Source organism: Rhinatrema bivittatum, chromosome 18, assembly GCF_901001135.1.
Source record: "Rhinatrema bivittatum chromosome 18, aRhiBiv1.1, whole genome shotgun sequence".
Classification (NCBI taxonomy): Eukaryota; Metazoa; Chordata; class Amphibia; order Gymnophiona; family Rhinatrematidae; genus Rhinatrema; species Rhinatrema bivittatum.
The window spans coordinates 17,734,183-17,760,789 of record NC_042632.1 but is presented as its reverse complement, the minus strand read 5'-3'; the positions used below and the strand labels follow the sequence as shown (position 1 = coordinate 17,760,789).

Below are 26,607 nucleotides of genomic sequence, written 5' to 3'. Positions count from 1 at the left end.
TTATTATGTATACCATGTGATCTTTTTAAAAATAAATGTTGTATACCACTTTGAACATCCTTCTCAAAGCTGAGGTGGCTGACTATAAATGAGTTACATAAATATAGTGCTGACAGTGTGCACAGCACCAAACAAAGCTCATGTTAACATCGTATGCTATTGACTTATGGGTGTTCCGGGAGGGCGGTGTCGGGATCTACGTGCATAGTTTGGATTTTGAAAAGTATCTGTGCAAATTAGCAAAGAGCAGGTGCAAATTTATGCAGGTGAGTGTCTGCGCATTATTTTGGATAATTTTCAAAGCAAACTTAGGTGCATAAAGTTTGCTGCAAAAATTGGTGTAAGTTATGTGCATAGCTGCTGCATAAATTACCCTTCTAATCTCAATAGGTAGAAAGGGGAACATAGGAGGTGGCAGAACAATCTTGGAATATTTGTTTTATTTTCTTACTGTAAGTAAAATGTATGATGTTAACTAACTGTACCGTTAAACAAGAAAGACATTTAGGAGTAATCATTGCAGAGGTCAGTATTCAAAAGGGTTTGGCCAGCTAACCTCCTTCCTTCCTTCCTTCCTTCCAGTTTCTTTGTAGGATTTGGATTGCAGGCCCTGAATCATTTTATCAGCCCTTTCCTGAACATTTCCCACTTTCTCAGTGTCTACAAAAATGTGGCCTCTAGAGCTAAACACAGTACGCATGGTGGAGTCTCATTAATGACAAGGTTACCTACTTTTTCCTGCTGATGATACCTTTACTTAAGCATCCAAGCATATCGTTAGCTTTCCCTGTTAATTGATTATCAGTGCAAACCCCATAAGTAAAACTACCCGCAAAGGTTTGCACCGACATGCCCAGGTTTTTTTACCCTTATATGTGCTGCTTCCAGTTCAGTTGGAACTAAGGAAACTAAGGAGCCAAAAAGAATTCTTTGCAACAAAGCAGAGCTTGCCCTTCCTTCTAGCTCAACCGTCAGACAACGATCTTAAACTAGGGGCCACAGACATGCATGCTCTCTCTGAAGGCCAGCATGCATGCATCCTGCGTCTGGCCAGTAGGGGCTGCTGTGGAGCAACAACTGGGATTCCGTTCCCACCAGGGGCTGTAAACGTTGCCTCTGTACTATTCGCAGTCTTGGTCTGCCCAAGGTACAGGTTTGGAAATCATATTCTGATCTCCTGCATGGCAGTGCACAGCACCCTCACTGAGCCATCAGGTTGGCCCACACTAGAATATTTCATATATTTTTTCTGCTCTTAGAGAAAACTTTTTAATAGCTCCAAAACTTTAAAGGTCATATTCATAGGAACAGAACTGAAGAGACCCTTTTGAAAACTGGAGCCTAAGACTATTGACTATTTACAAAACTGAATAAAATGAATGTGACTTTTATCTTGTGGCCCTTGAGGTCTGGAGTTGGTCACCCAGGATGCAGGGGGGAAATTCTGAGCAGGTGCTTTTATTGAGCATACTTTGCAGGCAGTTTACAATTCACTAGTATGGATTACATGCCTTAAAAACAGTTGCGTATTTTACATGTGTTGTTTGTGCAGGTGGCAGGGATAAAACAGCACATGTACTTCTGAAAATGCCACATTTGTGCTCTGTTTTACACTCCCACCCTAAACATGCTGAAAGGAACGCCCCTTTTTAATGGTGTGAAAACTGCTCGGAAAAAGGGCGGATTCCAGATGGCCGATTGATCTGGGTAGATGGCTTTGAAAACTGCCCTCATGATGTTTTTCAGATGAAGAAATGATGTAGGCAGAAAGTGTGAAACGTGCCAAAAAATAAATAAATAAATAATACGGAATTTGATGAATTGCCTTTTTGTACAGATGGACTTGTTGATTGCCTGGACCCCGACTGCTGTCTCCAGTCTGCATGCCAATCCAGTTTGCTTTGCCGTGGGTCTCGTGATCCTCTTGACATCATCCAACAGAGCCAGTCGGGCTCACCAGCAGTGAAATCCTTCTATGAGAGAATTAAATTGTTGATGGGAAAAGACAGCACACACATAATTCCAGGGGAAAACCCCTTCAATAGCAGGTACGGTATCAACATTAAATATTTAGGGGTACGTTAACAGAAAACTGTTAACAAAATCAACTTGCTTCATTTCTCCTCATTCTAGGGGTTCTTTCATAATTTTCTCTAAAGACAGTAACTGATGAGCTGAGCACTGTGGTATAATCTACCTTCGGATGGGATATTTGGATTCTTAAACGTAACTCAGATTATTTTATGGGCATGACAGCTTTGACATGTTCCCAAAGCGATCCATAAAGTGGTTGAAATTAAAGCGGAATAATAAGCAAAATAATAGCAGGATGATAAAATTGCAGGTAGGGAGGAGAATGACCAGGACAAATCCCGGGTTCTGCCGTTGTCATACGATGTTTCTGGCTGCTACAGCTGCTGTTTCTCCTGCTCCCCCAGGATTATACAGAAATTCTACCTGCTCCCCAGAACAGCAAAGAAATCATGGAGGTATCATTTAAAATAAGCAACAAGTAGATTTGTTTGCCACCAACTTACTCAGAGTGGTAAAACTATGGAAAATTTTGCCAATGGAGGCAGTGCACCCATATCTACAGCTCTAAAGTATTTCAAAAACCATTTTCTAAAGGAAAAATGATCAGTGGGTATGATGTAGGTGAACTTCAAGGAAAAATGATGATTTGGGGTCTTAGGATTCCTGGATTACCTTGTAGAAAAAGCTGTTTGACTGTTAGGACTCAGTGGAGCTCTTGTCTTCTCTTAGTCTGAATAACTATATTACTATATCTGAAACTGAGAAGACATACACACGTGATTTCGACTGTACCATTCTTAAATAACGAGCTTTTATTCAGACAGTATGTGCTGGCGCTATGAACCAGCGCTTTTTCACCTGCCTGCCCACATTCTTCCCAAAACATCTGCAGGTGCTCAGGAAATGTTGTCGGGGAGCAGAGTTACTGTGTCCGGTGTCATTGTCCCACTTTGCCCCACCCGCTTATCTTACTCCCTGCCAGAGGGTTCTGCCTGCCTGCTTGGCTCTGCTGAAAACTGCACGGAGCAGTGACTGCAGCACGAGCCTCAGGGTCTCTCAGCATTGCCAGTCCGTGCAGGGAAGCAATTAGATGGAGGGAGGAGATGGGCCACAAGGACAGGCAGCGCTGAAACGGTACAGAGACCCTGTAGCCTGCACTGCTGCTGCTATTCAAGAGAGCTTCAGAGGGTAGGAGGGCTGGAAGAGAGAGGGAGGGAAGGAAGAGAAAAATGTAGGAGAAAGTAATGAGGGAAGGAAGTGGACGGATGGAAGAGACAGGGGTGGAGGAAAGGAAATGTAGGGTTAGAAGAGAATGGGGAAGGAAGAGAGATGAGGGCAGGAAGGACTAGTAGAGGAAGGGTGTATTTGTGAGAGAGGACCAGGTAAATAGTATGTGAGAGAGTAGAGGGGTTATAGGTATTAGAGAGTGGGAGAGTGATGTCTCTTTCTGTTAGGATGAGGGAGCTGAGTGGAGACCATTGAGGGATATGTGTGTGAGGAGGAGTGGTGTGAGGTATTTGTGAGAGCATTTGACAGGGATGCATGCGTGTTAGAAGGGGCTCTGAGGTATGTGTGTGAGAGTTTGCAGGGATGTGTGTGGGGGAGAAGGGGAGGGAAGGAAGAGAAAAGTCCTATGAGGTGTAGGATAAACGGAAACAAAAGTGAAAAGAAAACAAAATAAATAACAGCAGAGATATGAGACTGGGAATGAGATCAACAAGAGAAGAAAAGGCCTAGCAGGACAGAAACATCTAGAAGACAGTCTGAGAGAGCAAAATGGATAAACAGGGAAATCAATGGGGAGAGGAAATGGAGAAAAATGGTGAATGATTATACAAGGAAACACAAATAAAAGATTAAAGAAACCACATGAAAGAAAGTAAGCTGGGATCAGAGGAAAGCAACGAGAAGCAAAGAGCAAGAAATACTGAGGTTTGAAAGTATTCTATTGAAATACATTATGTTATCTTACAGGATTAACTGGCAGAGCAGGAGTACTAGTGGTGGGTTTAGGGCTGATCAGGGCTTGAACAAAAGAGTTATTTGGGGCCCCTTAGAGGATTACTTTTAATGATCTAGAAACAAGTTGGATATTTTCAGTTTCACTTTTCCCTGTACATGAAGCTACAGTGCAAGTTGCATCATAGCTCACTGTGCAGTAGGTGTTTCCCTGTCCCCAGAGAGCTTGCAATCTTATGGGGTCATTTTCTAAGCAGCGTTTATTTTCCCCAGAGGAGGGAAAATGCTGCTGGATTCACAAAGCTGGGTACCAAGTGTGACTGCAAGAAAGCTGTGGTGCATCCAAATCAAAATGAATGAATGAAAACCCAATAGGAAAACCAAAACCACACATCACTTATAGAGTGAGAGACCATCATACAAAAGTTCGCGTTTATGGCAATTCACTTAATAATGGCTGTGCGGTGCAAAGACCTAGTAAAAATCACTTAGGTGTAACCCAGCTCTTGGAATAATCATTGGTCTCACTAATTCAATTTTTACATTTTTTGTATGTATGTATTTTTTATTTGCAAATTTTAAAAGAGCAGCACTACATTTAATAAAACTTGTTGCATAAGGAAAACAATTTTCTTTTGCCTGCAGCACCACAGCCTGGCCCTACACATATTTATTTATTTATTTATTTAACAATTTTTATATACTGGCATTCGTAGGACACATCATGTCGGTTCACAATTAACTGAGAAAGGAAATTACAATGAACGAGGATAGAGAGAGTCAACGATATTACAATGAACTAGGAACCAGGATAGAGAGAGTCAACGAGCAGGGATACAACTTTGAAAAACGAACTGGATGATGATTATCCATGTTAAGAGTAGGTATGCATCAGGATGTTAAGGATGCATTTACACTTAAGAAATTAACATATGAACTTATTTACAAAATTAAAATTAAATGCAGGGGCAGGGAGAAGGGGAGAGGGGGAGCGAGGGGGGGAAAGGAGAGGAGGGGGTAGGGGTATAGGAGAACGTTAACATACGCTTCATTTTAAATCTTCATCAGGGGCGGTTTATGCAGGTGAACAATCAGTGTAATATCTGTCAAAAATATAAAGAACATCATAAGTGTTATGAAGAAAAATGCAATGTGTATTTATTTATTTATTTATTTAATAGCTTTTATATACCGACGAACGTTGGGAACATCTTGTCGGTTTACAGAGAACAGAACTGAGCAACAGGCTTTACAATTATCATATAATTATATAAGGAACATTAAAAAACATACAATTAACAGTGTAGAATATACAAGGAACATTAAAAACATACAATTAACAGAGTAGAATATACAATAAATAATTAACTAAGTGGTATGCATGATAGAGGTTATCCATCTAAACGGGGGGGGGGGGGCAAAGAAATTCTGATAAATAGGAAGGATATCAACATTTGTAGGCGGCATATAAACACGTGTTTGGGAATAACAAGTTCTTATGTACAATATACAATATGCAATATTATTCATATAATTATATACAATGTCTTATTCATATAATTATATACAATGTCTTATTCATTGTATATAAATATTATTCATATTTATATACAATGTCTTATTCATATTTAATTTTACCCACCAAACATGATTTTATGAATGTGTGTGGATGAGGGAATCCATTTTAAAATGAAGGACAGAGGCCACCTCTGTCACACTAATTATATTGTCTGGGGGCTGTTAAAACATCCAATCAAAAAATAGAATGGTAAAACACTGACCAATCAGCAGCAGCGGATTCCCGATGACGACCGGCCCGGGGATTCGCCGCCCAGGCCGGCCCAGGGGATACCACGTGGTCTGCCGAGCGCGGCTCTGTCACGGCCGCGCTCGGCAGACCACGTGACTAGAGCAACCGATCCCCCAATAGGCCAATCTGCCCCTGCCAATCAGAGTATAGCAGCATTATTCACCGCGACGTGAACCAACTTCTGCATGATGGTGGCTCCATATCCCAATGCCACCATCTTTTAAAAAGGTTAATTGGGCCTAAAAGTCCCCCCCGTCCCCCGGTCATAATACAATTCCTAGGGATTTCTCTCTACTCCAGCACCTGTTCAGCTCTTACCTCTCTCTCCATTTTGACTCAGCCCTTTACTATTTTCTCCTTCCCCTCCATTTCCTCACCTATCCAGTTTCTTCCATGTTGCTCTTATCTTTAAATTTCCATTTTCCTGTCAACACACACTTCACCTCCATCAGTCCAGCACAGCATTTATAAGGCAACAATGCTTGAATGCGGTCAACTCCGTCCCCACAGTTCTTCCCTCTCACCTACAAGCTTCCTGTTAAGAAAGGAACTACATCTCAGTAGGGAGAAGCAACAGCCGCATGGATTTAAGAGCATGTGCTGTGTCCTTGTGCTGCCGACCTACTGATGCTGTGTCTGCTATGGCCTGTGAAGGAGGGGTGGAAAGGAATGGGTCGTGTATCAACCTTGGAACTTCTCTTTGGAGCTGGTATAAAGGACTCTACTGGCTGTAGCTGAGCCTTTTAAAAGAGCTGAAATCAAGTAAAGATGGGCTAGTTCATAGTACCGGAACATATCACCCCAGATCAACTTCAAGCACAAGTAGCATTGTCATGCTAATTCATCCTGCTGTCTATAAAAAAAAACCAGTATTCAGTGAATAAACTTGCTTTCTCTATCAACAAGCAGGGGTGAATTAGCCGTGACATATGGGGATTCTCAAGCTGAGGACTGCATGGCAGAGGAGATACTGAAAAAGCAACCGGTTCCCCTGTAGTGCGTGCACTGTGGGAGGGGAAGAGGCTGCGCAAAGCTATTGTTGATTTTTAAGAAATTGCCCAGATAGTAATGGGACATGAACTGACCACCAAGTTATAGTTTTGCAGATGTCAATGGATATGGCTTTGATATGATCCACTGAGGTAGCCATGGCCCTTACTTGATAAGCCTTGACAGAATCTGGGATCTGGAGGTCAGCCAGTAGGGATGTGCATTCAGGAGAAATGAAATAGAAAACAACAACAAAATGTCCTGTTTCATTTTGGGTCGTTTTCAGAATGAAGCAATTTAAATTCCAATTAAATTTTGTCTGCATTTTTATTTTTTTTTTTTGGAAAATCAAAATAAAAAGTTACCATTTGGGACTCACTCAGGGAATAAGCTGAAAAGCAAAGCACAGGCCGTGGCCCAAAATATTTTGCTGTGGTCAGGAAATTTCCCTACCCCACTTACCTCGTCCATTGGGGATCCAACACAACACCTAGGCTTAGACCCAGACCCGACTCCGGTGTATCCCCAGCAAATGCTGTCATTTGAAGAAAGAAGACAGAAGAGGAACTACATGGCGTGGGCTCCAGGCCTGCACCTAGGCTGGGGTCTTGGCATCAAAACCTAGCCTCCAGACTGGGCCTAGCCCTTAGCAGAGGCCCAGGCATCGGGACCCCACTTCAGGCTGAGCCCCAGGCATGGGGACCTGGCCTCCAAACTGGGCCCTGGCGTTGGGTCTGGGCCCAGGTCTTGTCTGAGGCCCAGGTGTCGGGCCCTGGCCTCTGGATAGAGGCCCGACGTTGGTCCTGGGCCAAGGCATTAGCACCAGGTCTCTAAGCCTGGGCCTTACATAGGGCCTGGCTGAGATCATGGTGACCTATCGCTGCCTAGGTTTACGCAAGGCCAAGGCTTCGTCCTAGGCCTAGGACTCATCAGTGGATCTCCCCAGACCGAGTGAAGGATCCTGGCCTTGGCATTTCCTTTCTTTTTTTTTTTTGCCCCTGTTTTTGGGATTGGCTTTTTTTTTTGTTTTTTAAACTAAAGAAACAAAATAAATATTAAACAAAATTCATGGGGGAAAAGCCCCTATATGCATCACCTTGCACTTATCCACATTAAATTTCATCTGCAATTTGGATGCCCAATTTTCCAGTCTCACAAGGTCTTCCTGCAATTTATCACAATCTGCTTGAGATTTAACTACTCTGAACAATTTTGTGTCATCTGCAAATTTGATTATCTCACTCGTCGTATTTCTTTCCAGATCATTTATAAATATATTGAACAGTAAGGGTCCCAATACAGATCCCTGAGGCACTCCACTGTCCACTCCCTTCCACTGAGAAAATTGCCCATTTAATCCTACTCTCTGTTTCCTGTCTTTTAGCCAGTTTGCAATCCACGAAAGGACATCGCCACCTATCCCATGACTTTTTACTTTTCCTATTTCCCCTCTCTCACCTTCCATCTAGGGTGTACATATTTAGATCTTTAAATCTATCCCCATATTCTTTAGAATGAAGACCACTGATCATTTTAGTAGCCACCTTCTGGACTGATTCTAATTGGTTTATATCCTTTTGAAGGTATGATCTCCAGAATTGTACACAGTATTCCAAATGTGGTCTCACCAGGGACCTATACAGGGCAATATCACCTCCCTTTTCTGCTGACTATTCCTCTCCCTATGCAGTCAAACTTCTTTCAAGCTCTTCAGGACTTAATCCACCTGTTTGGCCACTTTAAGATCATCAGATATAATCACTCCCACTTCCCACATTTCTTTAATGCTTAGAAGAATTTCACCTCCTATACTATACCTCACCCATGAATTTTTGCCTAAATGCACTACTGCATTTAGGCATCCTCATGTTTTCCACACCTTCCTGGCTGTCCACACTGTTGCAGATTATGGGCCAGATTTTCTAACCCAAGTGGGCGTAGATTTGTGCGCGCAACCCGGTGCACACAAATCTATGACTGATTTTATAACATGCGCACACAGCCACGCACATGTTGTAAAATCCGGGGTCTGCACGCACAAGGGAGTGCACACGTGTGCACTTTGCACGCACCGAGCCCTAGGGGAGCCCCGATGGCTTTCCCCATTCCCTCTGAGGCAGGTCAGAAATCGGAGTGGCCTCGAACTTTCCTTTTGCCCCCCAGCCCTACCTAAATCCCCCCTACCTTTATTATTTAAGTTGCGCTTGCCTCTGGGCCGGCGCGCGATTCCCTGGCCTAGCAGGCCTTCGGAGACCTCTGGCCACACCCCCGCCCTGACCCGGACTGCCCAACCCTGCCCCTTTTTTAAGCCCCGGGTCATACGCGCGTCCCGGGCCTTGCGCGCATCACCAAGCCTATGCAAAATAGGCTCGGCACGCTTAGGAGCGGGTTTTCGGAGTTATGCATGTAATATACGCACGTAACCCTTTGAAAATCCGCCCTATGGTATCATTGGCAAACAGACAAACCTTTCCCAGCAATCCTGCTATGTCACTCACGAAAATGTTGAAAAGAACCAGTCCAAGGACTGATCCCTGAGACACACAACTAGAACTATCCCCTCAGCGAAAACTCCCACTCAGCCAATTTTTGACCCAGTCAGTCACTCTAATTCCCATACCAAGGGCGTTCAATTTATTCACAAGTTTCCTATGTGGAACTGTGTCAAAGGCCTTACTGAAATCCAAATATGCTAGATCTAGCACTCTCCCTTGATGCAGCTCTCTGGTCACTCAATCCAAGAAATTGATCAGATTTGTCTGATAAGATTTAACTCTGGTAAAACCATGCTGCTTCATATCTTGCAATTCTTTGGATTCCAGAAACTACACTACCTCTGTTTTAATGAGCCCATTAATTTACTCACCAAAGAGGTCAGACTAACCAGCCTTTAGTTCCCAACTTCCTCCTTACTTCCACTTTTATGAATAAGAACCATATCTTCTCATCTCCAGTCCTCCAGAAATACTCCTGACTAAAGAATCATTGAAAATGTCGGCCACTGGAGCTGCCAGGACTAAGTTTCCTTAGTACTCTTGGATGTATCCCATCCAGCCCCATCACTTTATCTACTTTGAGTTTAGTTAGCTTTATCTTTATCTCTTTTAGGATTTACTAATCACTTACCCCATACAGTACTAAGCGATTGACAGTATAACACATACATATCCAGCAAAAATAAAATATAAAGTTAACATCAACATTACTGTTATATCAAAATCATAAAATCATTTAATAAAAATAAAAAATACACAAATAATGCAGCTAAAATACAAACCCTCGAAACAAAATTTAAAACAGTGGCTTGCTCAGATTAAAAATAGGCCTGCTAAAATGTGTCTTTAAAACCATTTTAAAATTCTCTTCTAAACATGAAGCCTGAAGTAATGTTCTTCATGACCTTGGCACTGCTACAAGAAAGAAGACTTCTAAATTAAAAAATAGTCCAGCCTGAGAAGATGTCTTTTTAGAGCTGCTTTAAAAGTTTTAAAATTCTCTTCTAAATGCAGAGCCTGAGGTAAGGAATTTCTTACCTCACTAGTACTGCTACTGAAAAAGAAGACCCACATGTGGACCCTAGGTGTGCATGTTCCAGGGAAGGAACATCTATTAGCCGATCTCAAATTACACATTGGTTGATATACCCTTATCAACGAATTTACCCAGGGTGTCATTTTAGATGCATTTTAGCTCCTCACAAACATGCTCTTCTGAAAATCTATTGAGGTTTTTCTCACTTCCAGTCTTATTTGTGTTTGTTTATGTGGTCCTGCTCCAGCCCTTCCACAGGGAACACCAAACACAAATATTTGTTAAGCAATTTTGTTTCTTCCTTATCAGGTTTTTCTCACGTCCAGTCTTATTTGTGTTTGTTTATGTGGTCCTGCTCCAGCCCTTCCACAGGGAACACCGAACACAAAGCAATTTTGTTTCTTCCTTATCATGCCACTTTTGTACTTCCTTCTATCACTACAAAAATATCTTGTTCCCCCATTTTACCACATTTGCTATTTTTTCTTCTATTAGAATTTTTGCATTCCTGACTTTCTCATCTTCTCGTAATATCTTGCAGATATTGTCGCCTGTCTTCTTCTTTCTGCGATCTCTTGTAGTTTATGAATGTTAACCTTTTCTCCCTTACCTTTTTAGCTACTTCTTTACAAAACCATAATGGCTTCTTTTTCCTCTTTCCTCTATTTACTTCCTTAACAAAAAGGTTAGTTTCCCTTATTATATCTCCTTTTAGTTTTGCCCACTGCTCTTCTACTTCCTCTAGATTTTCCCATCTAGCTAACAACTCTTTGAGGTACTCCCTCATTTTAAGAAAGTTTTCCTGAAGTCTAAGATCCTTGTCTAAGTCTAAGTCATGAACCTTCACCTCTAGCGCCCTAATAATGAACCATATAATCCGTGATCACTGGATCCCAGATAATTATCCCATGTGGGTTCTGTTACCAATAGAGAGAACAGTTCTCCTTGCACAGAATCCAGGATCTTCCTTCTTCTAGAGGACACTGCAGCCGGGATGTCCCAATCAACATCCGGTAGATTGAAATCCCCTAGCAATAGTACATCCTCTTCTATGGCAATTTTGTGAATTACCTCCATTAAATCTTTATCCATTTCTTCTGTCTGTGATGGAGGTCCGTATATTACACCAGTATAAATAAATGTTCCATTCCCTCTTTCCATATTAACTCCCAGTAACTTCTCCTTACCTTGGAAGCCCAGCATGCTGTTGCTTTAATAGTTGTTTTATATATAATGCCATGCCTCCTCCCTTCCTTCCTACCCAGTCCTTCCTGAATAGGTTGTAACCAGCCATGGTTTTCGGTTTACCAAGTCTCTGTGACATCCACTATATTTAAATTAGCTTCTTGCCAGTGGGTGGAGGAAGCCCCACCAGCGGGACTCTCTTTTCCTGTTTGACTGGGAAATGATGTGGTCACCTCAAGGGTGTTTTGGAGAGCTTTTGATGTCACTCCAAAATTTTGCTGCCTGAGAAGAAATACTGCCTCACCCTGCCTAATGAGAGGACTTCCCTGTATAGTTGATACAATGATGGACTTTGAAAACGATGAAATTATAACAATGGATAAGACTGCCTGCTGAGAAAGGAAATGTTTATAAAACAAAGAAATAATAATACAGGCTATAAGAGTCCCCTCTGCTGATGCTGTCAGGAGGAACTGTTACTGTCTGCCCTGAAATAATACAGTTTATTTTCTTAGAAATGATGCACACTTGTGCACAGTGACATCATCAAAAGCAGCTGACTACCCTAAATGTCGTTGGGGACTATAAGGCGATAAACATTAAAGACATCAATACAGATCTGGAAAGTGGAAAGAAATGCAAAATAGGAAAAAAAAATAATTGTCGGACTCCTTGGGACGTACAGTCAATTCCACTACTCCACCTCACACAAAAGTGGTGGAGTAGTGGAATTGACTGTAATACCAAAGGTGTATTGCTATCACCATATACCATGCACATTGTTGGATATCTAAATTGAAAAAAAAATTATGGTCTTCTCATAGTCAGCACAACCGGAGCTAATGGTAATTATCCTTCTTTTACAGTCTGGTATCTTTGATAAGAGGCCAAGTGGTAACTACAGATGGAACGCCATTAGTCGGGGTCAATGTGTCATTCGTTAAATACCCAAAGTATGGTTATACTATCACTCGCCAGGATGGCACGTAAGTGAACCTGTTTCCTGTAGTGCTGTACCTTCTTTTCTTTGCATTTTTATTTTTGACCCGGCAGTTTCCACCTCTTCCTTTGGACTTCCAGCTTAATGAGACTTCATTTGTAATTTCCTAGGGATAGTCCATAGCTGCCACTGCTGGAGTGCAGTGGCAGCTGTGGACTATTGAACCAACAGTGGGCATTGGATCTAAGATGTTTCTTACATCATAAAGAAAGCTGTTTATTTGTTTTTTGATAATATTTTTAATTGCAAGCAATAATACCCCAAAAAATAAATTTATATGAAGGACTGATCTATTTACTTTATTTATTTATTTATTTACTTATTTATTTATAAATAAATAAATAAGGACTGATACCACAATAGTGACCGATTATTTATAAGGCTGAGTGATAAATGTGTAATGCATATACCGATGACACCTAATATGAAGGTCATTGTACCTGCATCTGAGTGATCTATAGGGCTTCAATCTATTGCACTTTTAAATGTTGAAGACAAATAAGAGATAAGGAGGACTAATTTATCCTATGTACACATAAATCCACTTATCCCCAAAATTAACTCTACAGGAGAAAGAGCGGTATTTTTTATTATATTTGAATATAGCCAGTTAGGTTTAAAACTATCAGTCCATGTGTGGCCAGATAACTTGCCACTTAACTGAATGTATCAAAAGTGAAGTATGGACCTGTGGTCCGATTTCCCTACCCCACCTCACCAATTTAACAAATGGCCCTGCTGGGCCTAGCACCCCCAGCCCCTCCCCCCCCCCCCCCCCCCTCAGAAAGCACATAAAAGAATATGGTGGGGTCCACAGGTCAGCCGTCCTCCGCCCCCTGCCCAGTTCCTCGGAAAATCCTGCATAGTGCCTTCCTCTTTCTCCCATCCGGTGCCTTTAGAAATTTAGGCCTTCTGCCAGGATTACTATGCTCTAATGCAATCCCAGCAACTGTCAACGTTGAGTTGTCTGGTAGCTTACGCTTCCATGGGCCACAGGCCACTATACTGGATATCTTTTGTATATATCTAGTTAAGTAACATGCTATCTGGCCACATATGGCCAGATAACGCTAGTTCTTCTCTGCGGTAAGCCTAAAGTTATCCAAGTAACAGCCAGATACAGTTGAAAATCAGATAAGTTAGCCAGATAACTTTACCCCCATCCTTCTATCTGGCTCAGTATTCAAAAGGTTGCCACTTAACCTTTTTATTACCATAAATACAGTTAGAAAACACAGTGTGAGCGGGTAAACTAATGAGTGATGTGCTGGTTGTGTCATGTCTATTTTGTGTGGCACTTTTAAGAAAGGAGGCATCAGATAACACTTATTCGTGCAGTAAAGACTGGCTTAGCATCAGTGTTTCTCCTCCTTAGCTTCTGTATCATGCTTGCTCAGTCAAAGGAGGATGTTTTAACTGAAACTTGGAACCAAAAGCCAGAAACATGAAAAACAAAAACAGTTTACAGATCTTTTAATCTGAGCCCATTTTATCTCCAGGTTATTTAAGCAGGAAAGCCAAAGGACTTTTCTCTCCACAATCAACTTTGGATAAACCTGTGCCAGCAGTAAATATTCCATAGGGGGAATCTCATTTTCCTCTGCTCTATGAAAAAGAAACGCATAAGCTTAGCTTTCCTTAGCTTTGCCAGCTCTTCAGTGTGTAACTAATATAGTAATATTTCAATGTCGTCAGATAAAGACCAAACGGTCCATCCAGTTTGTCCACCAATTTGCTTAAGATGATAACTGCCGCTCCATGCAGGTTACCCCCATGTGTTCTGTTAAGGGTAGTAACTGCCTCTCCATATAGTTACCCCCATGCATTCTGTTAAGGGTAGTAATTGCCTCTCTGTGCAGTTACTTCATGCGTTTTGTTGAGTAGTAATTGCCGTTCTGTGTAGGTTACCCTCATGTTTTCTGTTAGGATAATAACTGCTGCTCTGTGCAAGTTACCCCCTTGCAGAAATGTTATACTATTTTATTTCAGTCTTTTGATATCTATAGTGTTTGTCCCATGCCCTTTTGAATTAATTAATTCAATTATTAATTCATTGACTTGTAAACTGAGGAAAAATATCAAGAAAGTCACAGATGGAAAACCACACTCTTAGAGTGCTTTATCTTATCACAGTGGCTCTCATTTCCAATCCTCAGGCCCTCCCCTCCAATATGTCTGGCCTTCAGCATATTTATAGAATATATTTGCATATATTTAGTCTAAAAATCACATTCATTTGCATATTGTGGTTACCCTGAAAACCAGATCAGTTAGTGGTAATTCCAGTAAGGGTCTGTTGGGAGATGCTTTGCTATAGAACTGGTTGTTATACTCATTTCTTATGAAGAGGTCGCATTTTTCCAGGTTTGACCTGATCGCCAATGGAGGGTCATCCCTTACTCTTCACTTTGAGCGAGCCCCATTTATGAGCCAGGAGAGAACAGTATGGCTACCATGGAATAGCTTCTATGCAATGGATACCTTGGCGATGAAGACCGAAGAAAACTCCATTCCCAGCTGTGACCTAAGTGGCTTTGTGCGTCCTGATCCAGTTATTATCTCATCACCTCTTTCGACCTTCTTTAGTTCAGCCCCAGGACACAACCCCATAGTACCTGAAACTCAGGTAAGAATTTCATGAGCTAATGATTGCAGTTGGAAAACCAGAGCTGTAGCCAGGCAATGTGACGCCTATGGCCAAGTGAAAAACTGCACCCTCGCCCATTACACAACACATGACACCACAAGTGAGAGACTCTGTTAAATGTTTGTACATCAGTGCCCATGGCCGGTGTAAGGGTATTAGGTGCCCTAGAAAAACCTTACAGCCTTGCACCCCCCCAACCCCATCACACCCTCCTCACACACAATTAAAAATACATTTATAATAGATTTTACATGAAAAAGTCATTCAACGCACAGTCCTCTGAGGTATCACTTACAATATATATATATATATATATTTATATATATATATATAATTTTATTTACATACACTGCTGTGGTGCCAACTAGAAAATCCTGCAAAAAAGAAAGAGATATTGGAACTTATATGGTATTAGGCCTACTGTAATGCATCTTGGGCATGACCCTCAGAGAGCCACAAGAAAACAGAATTACATTGAAATAAACTTTCTATATCAAAACATTAACTGCCAGCACTCAAACAGCAACTCTACTTATGAAAGTTAACACTGCAAATATTACACTAGATCTAAAACACCAATTCACCCCTAATAGGAAAACAGAACAAGCCAAGCTTCTATAGATCCCTATATAACAGCTTCATACTATTGGAATATCTCACTTCAGTGACAAAGCAAAACACAGATAGACCCTCAAATACAGAATAAAGAGACCAGAAAACTGAACTGGAAACTGCAACAAGCCAAATTCTATATGCACTGCAACAATGGAAAAACAAAAGCATTACCATTCATCATAATACAATTAGTAAAACCATACCAATAAAAGAATATTTCAAAACTAATAAATAGAATAACATTCAGTAATTTAAAACTCATATACAAATTTTCCAAATACCAATAAAAATTTCAAATAACACATCAAGTAATACCCAATAATTACAAATTATAAGGATTTTAAAAAATTCCCGTTATACATGCCTGGGAACTTTTGATTTCCAGATGTCCTAAACTTGCCATGGATTAGCAAGCGGAGAGGAAATGGGGTCATTCTCCCACACACATGATCTCTCTCTGTCTCCCATACACATGCTCTCATTGTCTCCCACACACATGCTTTCTCTCTCACACGCATACACACATGCGCTCTCTCTCTCTCTCGCTTGCTCTCATTCTTCCATATACATGCTCTCTCTCACTCGTACACACATATACACACAGCAGTCTTGCTACTCAGCTTCCCACTCCTTGGCTCTCTTGCTCCCAAGCCCTCTCTCCCCTCTCAGACCCCCAACTCCCCAGTAGTCTTGCTCCCCTCTCCTCGACACCCCACATACTTTCTCTCTTTCACACACATACACACATGCTCTCTGTCTCCCACCCACATGCTCTCTGTCTCTCACTCTCCACTGAAGCAGCAGTAGTCTCCTTATTCAGCTCCCTCGGCCAAGGGAACACCTTTCAGCCACGGGGCCCGACCTAGCTCTGACTTTAGTCTCCTTCCGGCAGAGCAGAGAATGCACCTCCTTCTACTCCGAAGCAACATGGCCCTGCCAAAATCAACAGCATGGTTGGTGGGGGCCTTAATAACTGGAAATTCCACAGTCCCTTTCTCACACATTCATGCCCTCTCTCTTTCACGTACACAGGCTCTGTTTCACAAACATAACCTCTCTCTTCCTCACTCACAGGCTTCTGGCTCTCATACTCACACACACACACACACACACACACACACACGTACAGGATCTCTGGCTCTCATATGCATACACACACGTACAGGATCTCTGGCTCTCATATGCATACACCCATGTACAGGATCTCTGGCTCTCATACACCCATCCTCAGCAGTCTTGCTTATCATCCCCTGGCAGACTTGTTCCCTAGTCCCTCTTCCCACCTAGATCCCCACTCACCGGCACTCTTGCTCCCAAGACCCCTCTTCCCTTTCAAACCCCTCACACCCCAGCATTCTTTCTCCCTCTCAGATCCCCATTCCCCAGGAGTCTTGCTTTCCTCTCCCAGCACCCCACTCCCCAGGAGTCTTATGCCTCAACCTCCTCTCCCCTTCCAGATCCCTCACTCCCCAGCAGTCTTGCTCAATAATCCCGTCCCCCCCTCCTCCAATGCCAGTCCCTAGCAATCTTACGCAGTCTCCTCCCAGTCCCCAGCAATCTTGTTTCCCCTCCCTCAGCTTCTCACCCACAATCCCCTCACTCGCCGCGGGTGGCCAGTGCATGCTGCTTACCCCATGGTGCTGCTGTGATCCCCTCACTCGCCCTCCCTGCCTTGCAGCATGGGCTCCTTCCTCCCTCCCGGCTGCCGGTGCCTGAATGGACGTCATCAGGTTCTGACAGCCGAGGAGGAAGAAGCAAGGGTAAGAAAACCATGCGCCGTCCAACTGCCACCAGTGCGGCTCCTCTCGCGGTCGGCAGCCCCTCCCTTTCCAACGCCTTTGAGTGGAAAAAGCATCGTGGCCCCTCGAGTCATGGGCGTGGCCAGCGGGCCGTGCTGTGTTTACACTTACTGAAACCCCACATGGTGGCACCAATGCTACGGCTCTTTTTGGAAACACATTTTAAACAGTTGCCCTAGTGAAAAATAAAAATCCTTCAGCCATTTCTACCCGTCCTATTCAGAAGCCATATATTGCCATACTTTAAACTGTTCCTTGAGTTATTTTCAGGCATTTTTATCTAATTTTTTCAACAAAAATTCTCTCACTGTCCCATTTACATTGCAGTGTCATCGGGGGAGGGGGGTGCTGAGCCTCTTGCTGCTTCCTTACTTAGCTATAAAAGTAACCTGCTCTGTTTAAATCTTTCTCCGGGGTGCACTGCAGTTCAAACCCCAAAAAACAGCAGTCAAACAGATACATTGAAAGCTCCTCATCTCCCTCGTAATATGGAAAGTCCCCTTGCTGTGGCCTGCGGAGCATGGACTCCTGCATCCATTGACTCTGACAGCTGCTGCAAGCAAATGTTAGACTGGAACTGCAGAAGCCATCACGATGGAAAGGTTGCCAACATGAAGGCACGTTTCAGTATTTAACAAAATACCAGGCACAATTTCCAGGATAAGAACATTAGGGCCTGATTCAGTAATGCTTTTCTCCCATTCTTTGTCTATCGGGGGGGACAAAATCTTAATCAGTCTCTTGATGGATGATCCCTAAACAGTTTTTTTGTTTGCTTTCAAGTTTTTAGATTCTGATGTACTAAAGCTTTCCTCCCATTCCCTGTCTATGGAAAAATACCTAGTGAATCAGGCTCTAAATAGTTTTCTTATCTTTTTTTTTTTTACAAACCATTACGGCACAAACAGGTATTATGCATCTTTGGGTTTAAATTTGGTGAAATTCACTATACTGCCTGGCAGCAAAGGGTTTCTGGGACTTCCACAGGACAGCCCTGTCATCCAGCCTAATGTGTCCACTATGACAATGTTATAATTATATTGAGGTCCATATTCAGAAGCATTTAGATGAATAATTCTGAAGTTATCCAGGTAAATTAATATTTAGGTACTTAGCCATCTTTATTTGAGCCGGCTGAGGTAGGGGGATTCCAGGGGGATTAATGGGAGGAGTTGAGTTAGCCGACAAAGTTAACCCTCTAACCGATATTCAAAGTTAGCCAAAGAGCTGTCCTAAAATTAGCCAGATGACGTTAGCCAGCTAACATTAATATAGCCGGCTATAGTACGGCCGCACTATTGAAAATACCTCCATGTTTATCCAGCTAACTTTGATACCTGGACAGTGACTGAATATGGACCTCATTAGTCCTACAGTTAGCTGTAAAATGGATAGATGTTTGCTGTAACCAAAGCATATAAGTCAACCGAAATCTGTCACTAGCAGAAAACAACAAAAGATGATTACTGACCCCTATCTCTTTGAGCAGGTTCTTCACGAAGCTATTGAGATGCTCGGCTCTAACCTGAGGCTGTGCTACCTGAGTTCCCGCACGCCCGGCTATAAATCATTGCTAAAGATAACTATGACCCAGTCCCTGGCACCTCTTAACCTCATTAAAGTACATCTGATGGTAGCGGTGGAAGGACATCTCTATCAAAAGTCGTTCCAGGCATCCCCCAACCTGGCATATACATTTATCTGGGACAAAAACGATGCATATGGTCAGAAGGTTTATGGGCTTGCAGATGCTGTGGGTATGTTAATAGAAACGTTTACCAGATAAAAATGTGTGTCTTTTTGGAGCTGGTTTTATTATGCATGGGGAAAAGTAAAAGTAGCATTTCTGTTTAGGTCAGATGTAGTCCCTGCTAGCTATGGTGAGGCTTCCCTGTGGTTGCATCATTTCATTCTAATGTTTTATCTCTCTCTTACAGTGGCTGCGTGGAGGGAGAATGATTTGGTCTTCCTGTTTACTGCTTTGTAACAAATCATAGTTGGGCTCTGGAGTGTAGCATACCATGCAGTATATGATGCTTGGAACTCGAATGAGATTTTCCAGTTCATTTCAAGCTTTGTGTAGCTATCTGGTCAAAGAGGACCAGACCCTAGTCCTAGGAAGATACAGAACAGATAGTTCTTGAATGCACAGCTCCATGGCAGGCCTTTATTACTCTGTAGCTACATGAAATGGTTGACAGAACTTGAGGCAGACTTTAAAACTCACAATGATATGAATGCAAGAAAACACATTAAAAAAAAATAAAAACCTTGCACTATCACTATACCTGCCTTTATGTTAAGCTAGTTTTCTTCACTCCTCCCTCTGTCCTGCTTCTTCCCTCCTCTTCTCCCTTATCTTGACTGCTCGCCTTATTGATCTGCTCTGCCTCTGCCAGGACCTTGCAAGGTCTCTCTCCCACCTGCTTCAGAGTGGCACAGTTGACCACATTTTGAATCTACTCACATTTGACTCACCTCACATACTCTGTGCTTTTATGAGCTGTGTCATCGTAATGTACATAACCACAAAATCAAGAAGGATAAATGATGTTAATTAAACCTTGAAGTATAAATCAAATGATTGAATGCAAGTTCCCCAAAACAACTCTCAGACTAGGAAGTGAGAACCATAACTTTGTACTTTCATTATCTGAACTCTCTGCCTTTTGTATTAGATCAATGTTAATATGTACTAGAAAATTGGATTTCATAGAATTGATAGATAAATGCTCGCCTCTGCACCCAATCCATATCTGTCTGTTAATTGTGTTAGAATTATGAATGCCACTTTGTAAACCACGGAACGACGGTATATAAAATGTCTAAATAAATAAATATTGCAATGTCTTCCTAACTGGCCAGCCATATGCCAGTGCCGCCGGTCTCCAATGCTTCGTCCACATTCAGTGCACCTCCCTTGGCCGAGGTTGCCTGATTTCTTTGCGTACTCATTCATTTTAACCTTCTCGCCATTCCAGCTCGCTGCTGGCTGGTGCCTCTCCTTCCTTCCCTGCTTCGCTTGCTGCTTTCCAATTCTTTCAGCTTCCTTCTCTTCTTTGCATGAAACCTCCTGATTGGTTCTTACAGCTGATTTCTCCCCTTCTTCGGAATCATTTGCGCTAATCTTCCTTTGCAGGTTTTTAAATACCCACTTTGCTCTGGCGACCTTCACCTTGCTTTTCCTGAGGGGCTCCTACTGGCTCCTTTGATTCTCCTTTGCCAGATCTTTGCTTATGTTTGCTTTTTTTCCAGTGCTTTGGTGAAAAGCTGTATTTAAAAGTCAGATTGAAATAAATATTTGGGCTGAATTAGACACTACAGCCACTGGCAAAGATGCATTTTATGTCCTTAACTAATTATTTGACAGCAACTAGAAGTTAAGAAGCATTTGGCTAGTTTTTGGATAAAGTGTCTGCACCAATGAGAATGAAGGTTGATCATCTTTACAGAACTTGCATTTGGTTGATAAGCTTTGGAGCTTCCTTTCTGGGACACAGCAGTTCACACATCCTCTTTCTCCACAGACTTTGCACCCGTTTTCAAAGGGAATTGCACCCACCCACACATCTTCCCTTTGAAACCTGCCAAGAGGTCCCTCGTGCCCTGCTTCTTCTGTAGGGAGACTTTTGCTGGGAAAACTACGTGCATAAATGTGAAAATGTCATCCCAGCACGCACTTATCTTCCCCCCGAGCGTACATAACCCTGGGAACAGCCTCTTTCAGTGCAGCAAAAAGAACTCGCGTTCTGGAACAATGCATGCACTTTTACCAGTCATTTTCAGACAGCAGATTAACATGAGTAAAATGTGTTGTTTTTTTTACCCGCGTTAATCCTTTAGAAAATTTCCCCTCCATGCCTAAGGAAAATAATGCTCAGATGTGGATCCTGGGTTAAGATTTTGCCCTGTCTGATTGCTTAGTTATGATTGGTACCAATTAATGTTACAAGGTTCTATGATCAGTACATTGATGTTTTTGAGGTTTTTTTTATTAAGATTTTATTTAATGAAGCAGTAATATTGGATTTTATACTTTTATTTTTCAGTTTCTGTGGGTTTTGAATATGAAACTTGTCCTGGGCTCATCTTATGGGAGAAGAGAACAACTGTCCTGCAAGGATTTGAACTCATTCCCTCTAACCTAGGTGGCTGGTCACTGGATAAACATCATATTCTCAATGTTAGGAGTGGTAAGTTCATTTCATAACCACGTGTGCTCATTAATGCTCAGGGGAAACTAGAAACACAGAAATTGATGGCAGGAAAAAAGCTATCTTACTCGTTTTCCCTACGTAACACCACAGACCTTAGTTGTATTTGAGTTCTGAAAAGCTCACTTTGTACTAATTTGTGCGGTTTTATTATAATTATAATGATTAAAATTTAATTTTTGGGAAGGCTGCCAATTACCTCACATGATTAATAACAGAGAGAGAGAGAGAGAGGGACCCAGAAAATTATAGGTCGACACAGCCAAAATAATTGGTTTGTGCAGCAATAGAATGGTAGCATCACTTCAAAAAGAACTTGAGTTTTCAAAATGCCATAATTGCTAATTTTCACTAAGCAAACTTGGTAGAATTCTCACTTATTGTTCCATAATAATGAAATATCTAATAAGTAATTGATATTGACCCTATACAATGACAGTGCACTATTGCTGGGGGCATCTCTTTTTGAGCATGCAGCTGGAGGACACTGTTATAAAACCTCTCTCGTTTTAAGGTGGAGAGTTTGTTCTAAGGCTCATGGCACAAAATGGAATCACCCCATAGCACAGAGCCTTTTTCAAGATGACCTAGCCCCTGGGCTCATGCAAGTGTATTAGGCGCCTTAGGCGAATCTTCAGTCATGTGAAGCTCCGAGCCCCAAATTAACTATCAGGTTCCTAGGTCATCCCCTGAGATTCTGATTATTAAACACTATAGTCAGAATCACCTCAACACATCCCTCCCAGAATAACGCTGTAAAAGCACATAATTGGACACCATGACAAAGTGAGTTAAAGCACTTATGGTTCTTTGCATTTAAGTGGCTGTCAGGACCTATTATTTTGCTTTGACTGCAGCTGCTGGTTGCTGCCCAAGGGCTGCCATGCTAGGCAATTACCTAGTCTGCAAAATGGTTAAACCAGCCCAATGTGCTCAAAATTCACTTGAGTATTAAACTTATCAAGTAGCTGCCTTGAATTTGGAATATGGAATTTCCCCTTTGCCTGATGTTGTATCATTCGTTTCTAGTGCCGCAAACATTTTCTTCTTTTTATTTTTTTTGGTTTAGAAATTATTGGAGCTTCTATGATAGGGATTTTTGGTGTGTGTGTGTGTTGAAATTGGCTCTTTGCTCTCCCTAAGAATAAGCATTGACACTGAAAGTGCCCCAACCAAAAATGCCAGTATAAGTAAGACCATATTTAGCTGACATACTGGTTCCCTTTTTCCTGTTCCTAGGTGTACTTCATAAAGGCAGTGGAGAGAATCAATTTCTGTCTCAGCAGCCAGCAATAATTTCCAGTATCATGGGCAATGGGCGCAAACGAAGCATTTATTGCCCAACCTGCTACGGTCTTGCTGAGGGAAACAAATTGCTGGCTCCAATGGCGCTTGCGGTGGGAATTGATGGAAGCCTCTTTGTTGGGGATGTTAACTATATACGACGCATCTCGCCCTCCAGAAACGTTACCAGTATTTTGGAACTCAGGTTAGCTATTTAATCTAAACGCTTTGATCTAAGCACCTTGACTTGAAATCTGCCTTCACACTTGTGACAAAATTAAATTCAATGAATAGAAAGCAAGCTATCAAGCAGACAAATAAAAGACCCCCTCCCCCACCTAAAATCATTCTTTCTCCCTCTTTTTTTCATGGCCTCAAAATGAGACTCTGGGATTGTTTTGTTTAGTTCTTTTGGTGGGGGAGGTGGAGCAGCTTGAAGTTTTTGAAAGTCTATATTTAAATCTACATACAGGGAGAATATGTAGATGTCATTTTGTTTGTAATTAATCAAAGAGAATTTATGAGTTTGCTCGGTATATGCTCCACAGAAGGCGATGCCAGGTAAAGCAAGTTTGCTTACCTGTAAATAGGGTTCTTTGTATACAGCAGGATGAATTTCCCATTACATGTGGATGATGTCACCCAATGGTGCCGACACGGACCCATCTCTCAGAGCTCAGTGATGACTTTAGTGATACCCATTACATGTGGGTGATGTCATCCAATAGTGCCGACATGTACCCAGCTCTCAGAGCTCAGTGAAGACTTTAGTGATACCCATTACATGTGGGTGATGTCATCCAACGGTGCCGACACGGACCCAGCTCTCAGAGCTCATTGAAGACTTTAGTGATACCCATTACATGTGGGTGATGTCATCCAACGGTGCCGACACGGACCCAGCTCTCAGAGCTCATTGAAGAATTTAGTGAGCATGTGCAAGAGTTCCCATGCACACACACTGCCTCATGAACCCCTTGGTCTCTTCCAGAGCTTAAGCTTTAATGAGGTCAACAAATCTCCAGGGAGGTGAGCAAGTATTAAGTATGGCTAATTCATCTTGCTGTCTATGGCAAACTCTGTTTACTGGTAAGCGTTTTTCTCTGTCGACAAGCAGACATGAATTAGAAATTATGTGAGGTAAGTCCTAATACAAGGTTTGCAGAGAAGAACAACTACTGAAACAAGCAACCTGGACCTGACCAGTGGAGTGATAATGGAAAGAACGGGTTGCGGAAAACTGCTTGTACAAAGTTAGTGGCCTTTCAAAACATGATGTTGAGACAGTTATGGCACAAAAAGATGTGAACTGACGACCAAGTAGCAGTTTGCAAAAGTCTTTAAGGGAAGTGGCCCTTACATGGTCACTGACGTAGCCATGGCTCTCAATTGATGAATCTCGACACAATCTGTATTCTGCAAGCCAGCTGATGCATAACAGTGTGCGATGCAGTCCATGAGCCAATTAGAGAGAAAATTCTCCTGGCAACTGCCTATCCTGATCTGTTGGGATCAAAGGAAATGAACATCTGAGAAGCTTGACAGTGTGGCTGAGTGCTTTTCTCTTACATGAGGTCTCGGAAAGAAAGTAAGCAGCACAATAGGTTAGTTAATGTGGAATGTAAATAGTAATACCACTGTTGGAAGGAACACAGTGAGTATGAAGAGCCCACCCTGTTGTGAAAAGACTGCAGGTATGATGATGAAACCAGAACCTGCAATTCACTTATTTGTCAAGCCAACTTTATGGCTACAAGAACAACACTTTCCAGGTGAGAAATTTCAAGTCCATTGATATGAGATGTCCATAGGGAAGTTTCATGAGTTGAGCAAGGACTAAGCTGAATTCCCAAGACACTGAAGTTTTATGGACCGGAGGCTTAGAATGCTCATGAAGGCTAAAGAGTTTAGGGCTGTTCAGCTTGGAGAAGAGACCGCTGAGGGGGGATATGATAGAGATTTTAAAATCATGAGAGGTCTAGAATGGGTAAATGTGAATTGGTTATTTACTCTTTTGGATAATAGAAGGACTAGGGGGCACTCCATGAAGTTAGCAAGTAGCACATTTAAAACTAATCAGAGAGAATTCTTTTTCATTCAATGCACAATTAAGCTCTGGAATTTGTTGCCAGTGGATGTGGTTAGTGCAGTTAGTGTAGCTGGGTTTAAAAAAAGGTTTGGATAAGTTTTTGTATCAGAAATCCATTAACAGCTATTAATCAAGTTGACGTAGGGAATAGCCACTGCTATTACTGGCATCAGTAGCATGGGATCTACTTAGTGTTTGGGTACTTGCCAGGTACTTGTAGCCTGAATTGGCCACTGTTGGAAACAGGATACTGGGCTTAATGGACCCTTGGTCTGACCCAGTATGGCAATTTCTTATGTTCTTATAATACTAATGGAGCTTCTTCCACCTGTTGGTGATACACTGCAATGGCACTTAGATAAGTTTTAACTAAAGACGTGCTTAGGGCCAAGGAGGAATAGGTATTGAAGCAAGTCCCTTGGGCCACAGGAGAAAATATACAGCCGGCTGATCCCACACAAAGCTGAGAACCTCATCCACTTAAAACTGTAGGATCTTCTGATAGAAGGCTTTCTAGCCAAAATCAGCACATCTACCACCTTTTTAGAAAGGAATAAGGAGGAGATTACTGTGCATTCAACATCCATTCCATGAGGCCAGTGATGGCAGGCTCGGATGGCAAAATCTGCTGCCCTCCTGAGTGATGTGCCTTTAGAGATTCCCCCCCCCCAAAAAAAACAAGGCTGAGCTGATGGATAAGATATGGATAACGCACTTGACATGGCCATGCCGGTGCTATGAGAATCAGTCTTGCCTTGAGCTGAAAGACCTTATGGACAGTTGTGGCAATGAAAGGAATTGATGGGTTCGCAAATAGTAGCAGACAGTTTAACACAAAAGCATTGGTAGTTGAACAGTGGCTCCTCAGAAGAATAGAGCAGAACTTCTTGACCATTTTGTTGACCTAGGGTGAACAGGTCAATCAGTGACATTCACCAAGGATTGATCAATCTTTCCATGATCCACTGGTGGAGTTTCAGCACTCTGCTAGGCAGTTGCCATCACGTTTTGGATTCCTGGAAGAAAGGTTGCCTGGACGTGGGCATTGTAATTAGAAACAATCAGATTTGGAGGGCTTCCTTGCAAAGGGTATATGAGTCCATGCCTCCCCACTTGTTTACATAGAATATGGCTACCTGTTTGTCTGTTTGGATCAATATTCTCTTGACTGACAGCAGGTGAGAGAATGCTCATAGCATGTTATGGATAGCTTGCAGTGCCAGCAGACTGATCTGCAGATATCTCTCTGCTGTGGACCATGACCCCTGGAGCCATGCAGCATCTGTTTATGTCCCCCCCCCCCCATCCCTCCCCTTGCTGAATGCTTTGCTAGACAGGATCATGGGATGTGCTGTGAAATGCAGTGAGAACCTCTTAGACAACCTCTTAAGTTCCCATCACTGAAAGAATGCATTCATCTTGGGGGTCACAAAAGTCTGGTGGGATAAGG

General features: G+C 42.2%; 1 protein-coding gene across 1 annotated transcript in view; it reads left to right on the top strand.

Moving 5' to 3' along the window:
- Window positions 1–26,607, top strand: part of TENM2 (teneurin transmembrane protein 2) — a 2,776,334-nt gene that overhangs the window by 2,674,974 nt on the left and 74,753 nt on the right. Inside the window, exons 17-22 of the mRNA XM_029583832.1 lie at window positions 1,838–2,048; window positions 12,376–12,495; window positions 14,874–15,135; window positions 19,060–19,327; window positions 21,620–21,763; window positions 23,024–23,273. Coding sequence (XP_029439692.1) covers window positions 1,838–2,048; window positions 12,376–12,495; window positions 14,874–15,135; window positions 19,060–19,327; window positions 21,620–21,763; window positions 23,024–23,273 — 1,255 coding nt within the window. The remainder of the gene's footprint in view (window positions 1–1,837; window positions 2,049–12,375; window positions 12,496–14,873; window positions 15,136–19,059; window positions 19,328–21,619; window positions 21,764–23,023; window positions 23,274–26,607) is intronic.